A 6,905-nucleotide genomic window follows, 5' to 3' on the forward strand; every position below is an offset into this window, starting at 1 on the left:
AAAGAAAGAAAATGTAGGGACTGAGCAGTTGGGTAAAGGACCAACTGGAAAATTGGCAAGAATTAAAAGCTAGCTTTAGCTAAATATGTAAGGACACAAGATGACAATTAGGTGAATTTTTGCAGTTATCACTCAAATGAAATAAAGAAAAAGACATATAGTGTACATATAGTGATCAATATATCCCTTTATTTTAAAAATTAAAACAGCTCCTATAAAAATATCACTTGCTGCTTTCTTCCATTCATCAGCTGCACCTAGGGTTTATAAAAACATCAATGAAGACTAGTGAATGAAGTGGTGGATGAAATGAAGCACAGATGCAGAACAGGGAAATAATGCCAATTAAAGGCAGCAAACAATCAGAATGAACCATCTCTCTAAAGTCCAAGATGCTTTTGTTGTAGATTAAACTAAAAGTTGCTTTACCAACCCCTTATAATTGGGTAGATACCACTGTGGTTATGGATAGTAACTGGTCAAGCATAACTTACTTCATCATTGAGCCAGTGAAAGTTCCTCAGGGTCTGGATGTCCCCTCGAGTGATGCGCAATTTGAAAGCACTACTTAGGATCTCATCCTGTGGGCCATGGCCCAGGGCGTTACTGATTTCCTTTTCCATGTCCTAAATTAGAAAGTCCAGAGGTTGCTACTTTAATATAAAGCCACTATCAGAGACTGAAAAAGCCAATTTCACCTCTGTTAACACCTGACCCTTGAGAAAATATACCTCAAAGACCTACTAAATTAACGTATGAAAAGATTTAAACTTAGACTACAAAAGTCTTACTAATGGTTATAAAAAATGCTAGTTGAATTATTAGCTTCTGAAAATAATTTGTTAATATTATTTACATTTAAGGTAGTCTCAAGTATCCCACTGCCATTTATTGAGCACTATGGGCCAAACATGGTACCAGATGCTTGAAGCACATCATTGATCCCTGCCTCTGGGGAAAATAAATTTTATGGAAAAGGCAACACTCACAGAATTTAGGTTACGTGCTCGAACTCATGGATTATTAACAGGCAGAGCCACGATTTGAACCCAGGAGTGGCTAACTTACTAGCCTTTCCTCCTTTCAAAATACTTTATTAAGAGTATCGTCATACTTTCTTTATTTCCCTCCTAAACTATTATTTAACTACATCAAAGTAATAAAATTAGGACACCTAAGAGATCACACTATTCATCTTGGATATGAGAGTAAGCAAACAGGCAGAAACTGGGAAACTAGGCAGCAGTCTAACCCTGAGTCCTTTGTGAATAGATGGTTTCATCTAAAAAATTATGCAGATAAATACATATTTAAGCTACAAGACCAAATCTATAAACCCAACAGAAATTATTTCAGACCAATATTGTTAATATTGCTTGTCTCTACTGCACACAATTTTGTAATTTTATGGCTCTCTCGCCACCTGCATGCCCAATATATAGTAAGTGCTCAAGAGGTAATCACTGAATAGGACTGACTACCACCTACTAAGATGACAATGAAGAAGGAGCCAATAAAGAGTAATAATATATCTAAATTGACCTTAAAAGTTTAAGGAAGACCTAGACTTTAAAGTTTGTACCTTTAACAAATTGAGGATTGAGTTTTAGAAATAAAAGTGGGGGGGGGGGGGTAGGAGCCAAGATATGAGCTCACCTTTAAAATTTTTAACTACCTTCATTTCCTTATTTTCTATAAGTTTTTACTATTTTCAAATGCAATGATCAACAAAAGAATTTTAGTAAACCATAGTCACTTAAAACTGCAACGAACTCATTCCTCATGCCAAACCCATTCTATGTAACCCAAAACATTTTATGGTTAGAGACTATACAAAGAATCCATTATATTCCAAGATATGTAACAATTATGTCTACCCACATTTGTTAAACATTAAACTGATCCCTTAGGCGACCTTCACAGATCACTAATGATCCATGTAGTCAGTGACTGAATAGCCTGTATGACGAATTTCTTTCATAAATTTATCCATATCCTGGAGAAACTCTTCAAAACAGTCACTCAAGTCTTGAATAACTTGGGTTATTCAAAACCATGTCTCTTATTCTGAGCAACACATGAAATAATACCTCTGTAAGTTCAAGAAGATCATCTGTTCTTTTATCTCTCTCTTTGCCTGAGCAATTTTTTTCTTTTGTCTCAAGTGTTGACATTTTCCTCCTGAATAAGCCATTGCTCCCACTGCCCAGGCGGAGTCGGGCTGACACTTCTTCGGACAGGTCAGGTTCCAGCTGGTGTCCCCTCCTCTGATTAAAAAAGTTTCTATATTCTATTGACTTGTTTAATACTTGTATATGTAAGCATACATAACTCATGAAATATAAAACAGTGACATTATCTTGAAGGAATAGAGAATTAACAAATCATCATATGAGTAGCTTTAGCATATCTGTTCCTGCAAGAGGGACCAAACAATGTTCAAGATATAAGGCTCACAGGACACCTCCATTACAAAACCATGAAACAGAACACCACTCATCATTTTCCCTGAAGGTAAAACAAGAAAAGTATTTTTCAGTTCTCTTATCCAAATTAAAAATAATTTAGTTAAAAAATATATTTTAAAGTATTAAACAGCAAAACATACAACCCATAATCCCATCACCTAGAATAAACCACTGCAATCCATATATTAAGTAAACTTCTTCTAAAAATTATAAATTATAAAAAAAAATGTGCAAAACATCAATGTATCACTTAAGTTTTACAAAATCAACACCAATGTAACCACCATTCAGGTCAACAAGTAGCATCCTGCCAGCATCCCAGAAACTCTGGTAAGACCCTTCCTTATCATGACCCTATGTAACCCTTAATACTGAATTTAATCTGTACTCAAACTATTTTTAAAATTTGGAAATTTATTTAGAAATAAAGTTTTGGACTAGAACCACATTCTCAACACACCTAGCCAGTACTCTTCACTCTAGCTAACTGCCAGGCATACCAGTCCTGGGAAGCCAGTAGCTGCTGGCTCTTCCCCTGGTCGCAGACAGCAAAGCCTTCAAGTTCAGCAGGGGTAGAAGTAGGATGTGGTCTTCAAATTATTACCACCACAACCACCACTACCCCATCCATCTTCTCTCAGGCTTTCTGCATAGTTTTTGTCCCATGGGTGGTAAATGATAATTATACACAAAGGGCTTCACTCTGAATCACCAGAAATGGGGAAATCAGAGAAGGTAATGTTCTAAGATTTATGACTTAAGACCATGGCTTAAAACTATAACTTAGGCCCTAACCGGTTTGGCTCAGTGGATAGAGCGTCGGCCTGCGGACTCAAGGGTCCCAGGTTCGATTTCGGTCAAGGGCATGTACATGGGTTGCGGGTACATACCCAGTAGGGAGTGTGCAGGAGGCAGCTGATGGATGTTTCTAACTCTCTATCCCTCTCCCTTCCTCTCTGTAAAAAATCAATAAAATATATATATATTTTAAAAAAATTAACACAAAATAAAAACCAAAAAAAAAAAAATACAACTATAACTTAGGCCCTACTGGTGTGGTTCAGTGGTTGAGCATTGACCCATGAACTTACTAGATCATGGTTCGATTCCCAGTCAGGGCATATGCCTGGGTTGTGGGCTTGATCCCCAGTAGGGGGCATGTAAGAGGCAGCTAATCAATGATTCTCTCTCATCATTGATGTTTCTGTCTCTCTCTTCCTCTCCCTTCCACTCTGAAATAAAAAAAAAATATATATATATATATTTTTTTAAAAGAGTATGACTTAGTCGTAAGACTAATTCTTGTAGTCCCCTAGACTTTGGTATTTGTATATATCTAAGATGTGAAATAATCTAAAACTTCAAGTTTGCATTTAATTTAGGAATGTTTTTTTTTTGGATATGGAATGTTTGCCATTATTATAAAAATATTGGTATTGCTATGGAGATCACTGGAACACATTATTCTGATAACTTATATAGAAAAAATCTAATTAAGTATGAGATTGATACTATTTTCAAGTAAATCTAAAATCTTGACTCTGAAAATAAAGTCCTGAGTACATATCTCTCCAAGAGATGTATGGTTTTTAAAAATTCTCTAAAAGAAGCCAGGCAACACCCATAGGGCTGAGATGGAGGCAAATTAGTCTCTCTTACAAACAAGGTGGCTATCACACAGCAATAAAATTCCAGCAACTCAGAAGGAAGCTATCTTCCTTGAAGTTGTATATCTTCAATGTCTGTTGATTTCTCAAAGAAAACAACAGAGTTAGCAATCAAATTAACATATATCATCTTTCTTTTTTTCATGGGCACCAAAATATTAATAGTAAGTTAGGTGAAAGAGAAAAAATATATAAATTTTAACTAGGGTTTCTACTTACACCTTCATTTTCAAGTCTAATTCCAACTGTCTTCTCTATATCTGAAATTCTCCCCTTTGAACACCTGAGGGGGAAAATATAGAGATTACAGATTGGATTATTTTAACCTGGTACGTGTAAGACCAGTTTTAGAAATAAAACAGAATCATTTACAAACAAAAATGGCCTTGAACTATCATCCAAATCCTAAAGCATGTAGAACTGCCTTCACTGGTCACATACTAGAGATGCCCACCGTACCACACTCTTTTCTAAGTGGCTTCTGCACCTCCCAACCCCTAATGCCTAGGAGACAAAGGCCCACTCCCAAGTTAGGGTGGGCATCTGACACAAAAGCTATGTATATACCCATATATGCTGACCAGCTAACCAGAGGTGAGGAGAGTTCACAATTGTTCAGACATGGTTACTCATAAATATAGCTTATAAGTAAGAAAATAATGTCAAAAGAAAACTTAGAATGAGCTGAACCAGGTACCTCTTTTCACTCCTCATTGGACATAGAGGTCCCCTTGTTTCAGCAGCTCTATCTGTGAGGATGGTAAAGAAAAATAAAGTGTCTTCTTTATTAATCAATATATAGCTAGAATTTCAACTTACACAGTCTCCAAAGTATTAAGACACTGACTTACATTGAAATGTTAGAATAAATTCCAAAGACACTAACCTCCTTACAAATCAAGTTGCTTAAAAATGCATAAATCTCTTTCTTCTTTAAATATAATCTTTAGTGTAAATTGATGTCTGCTCATTTGGAAAGCTATCATTTAGTGTCAAGAAAATTAATATAAGAAAAATAAAGAAATTAATTTTAGGCTCACAAAATATATACTACTATATATAAAAGCTAGGAATTATAATAAAGAGGTATTTTATAAATCTGTTTCATCTTGAAATAACCTTTTTACTAAATTATAGTACTGGGTAAACCAGTCAACACCCTGGGTCTAATAAAGTTTTAAGGTCACACCATCTTTCATAAGTACGCCATTTGTCAATTTTATATGCACATGGACTAAGTTCAGTATATTAAGATAGAGCTAAATCTGGGAACTCACATTGTTTTGGAACAAACTGAGTTGTTCTGACTCCATGACTTTGCTCTTCCCCCCAGCCTTTGGTCTTTAATGTATCCATGTGACATCTTTGAGAACTTAGAAACACAAAAAGCAAAGACGTTCAGATACAAAAGGAAAATCTACCATAAATACTCATTATCTCTGTCTGACAAGCTTCTCTAAACAGGAGTTATTGATTACCCTGAATCATCAAATTACAAGAGATAGCATGTAACACAGCACCATCTGGGACTAGGATAAAAGGAGTCTAATCCTGATTTTAATATTTCTGTCAAGTTACTAACCTCCAGTTGTTCTATTTGTAAAATTGCATGTTCTCAAGCCCCAGCATCACCCTAACTGAAAAATCTCGTATAAATTCAGGTCAAAAGTGGAAAATTTTACATATCCCCTAAATGATCCTAAACACCCATTAAAGGCAGGAATGTGACAAGCCAAAATAGGTTGAGGATTTTGTCGCGTGACAAAACCAATAGTTCACGAAAGCATACTGCTGTTTTCAACAGTTGGCTAGACAAAATGGAGAAAATATTACATTCTGACTTCCTACACTAAGAGAATTAAAATTTTAAAAATTCACAACCAAAATTAAAATTCCCAGATATTTCTTTGTTATTTCTGCACTCAACCAGCTAATCTTGTGACTGTTTCACCTTCAACTTGCTGTTACATAATTTCTGGGACAGCCCTCTGTGTATTTGCACTTGTTAAAAATTATCAAATGTACCTTACATCCTAAGCTCACATTATTTTTTGTCCCCCTTTTATAAGGCCCAGATATCAACTCCTCCTGCCAATCCTCATCTATTTGCTCAAATCATTAGAAGTATTAACAAAGAGTCTTATAAGAAAAACTTCTTATGACCTGTGTGACTTTAATCTTCTAGCTAAAGTGGAGGGTTTCCAATTGTGCTAAGATGCATCCACTAAGATGCCTCAGGAACTGTGTACATAGGGAGGTAGGGAGGTAGGTGCAAGGGCGGGGGGTGGGGGGGTGGGGAAGAAGTGAGGGACATGCAGGAAAGGAGGAGGGGGAAAGAGGCAGACAGAGAGACAGAGACAGAGATTGTGGGGAATGTGTATATTGGGAGTTGAAAAAAAACTCTGCTTCCTGATTTCAACCAGTGATTCCACTTTTCTATATCAGAGTTTTAAGTCAGAGTACACTTGAACAAGGATTCTAAAGCTAACAGAAAACTATATTTTATAAAAGCACTATTCTATATAACCATTACTAGATGACAAATTACAGGCTAGTTCTCTCCATGTTAATCTCTTTTTTCCCCCATAAAACCCTTTCTACCAATTCCCTCTCGAAAAATAAGGAAAAAAGATGTCTGGCAAAGCACTGATCTTGTTAGCTCATCTTTACCTATGATGAGTTGAAGTTACAGGAGGAACAGAGTTTCCATGAACACCTTCTTTAAGTCGCTCCCAATATACATCGGTACTTTCTCTTCTTCTTTTGAACA

General features: G+C 35.9%; 1 protein-coding gene across 1 annotated transcript; it reads right to left on the reverse strand.

Annotated features, from left to right (window-relative positions):
- Positions 1-158: 158 nt before the first annotated feature.
- Positions 159-6,881, reverse strand: LOC102426706 (sentrin-specific protease 2-like). The gene is made up of 7 exons (XM_006109342.3): positions 6,806-6,881; positions 5,413-5,507; positions 4,833-4,884; positions 4,355-4,418; positions 2,091-2,267; positions 495-626; positions 159-257 (listed from the first exon to the last, which is right to left on the reverse strand). Exons 2-7 carry the CDS (start codon positions 5,489-5,491, stop codon positions 213-215), a joined length of 549 nt encoding a protein of 182 aa, XP_006109404.1. The 5' UTR covers positions 5,492-5,507; positions 6,806-6,881; the 3' UTR covers positions 159-212.
- Positions 6,882-6,905: the final 24 nt, after the last annotated feature.

This window comes from Myotis lucifugus, unplaced genomic scaffold, assembly GCF_000147115.1.
Source record: "Myotis lucifugus unplaced genomic scaffold, Myoluc2.0 scaffold_8511, whole genome shotgun sequence".
Taxonomy (NCBI): domain Eukaryota; kingdom Metazoa; phylum Chordata; class Mammalia; order Chiroptera; family Vespertilionidae; genus Myotis; species Myotis lucifugus.

What these genes read in the sequence shown, in the direction of transcription:
- LOC102426706 (XM_006109342.3), bottom strand. Translation starts at nt 5,491, where the DNA reads ATGGATACATTAAAGACCAAAGGCTGGGGGGAAGAGCAAAGTCATGGA. An exon ending in CCAATGAGGAGTGAAAAGAG is followed by an intron (nt 4,419 to 4,832) that starts GTACCTGGTTCA and finishes TTTCCCCCTCAG; the next exon opens with GTGTTCAAAGGGGAGAATTT. An exon ending in ATCTTCTTGAACTTACAGAG is followed by an intron (nt 627 to 2,090) that starts GTATTATTTCAT and finishes TTTCTAATTTAG; the next exon opens with GACATGGAAAAGGAAATCAG.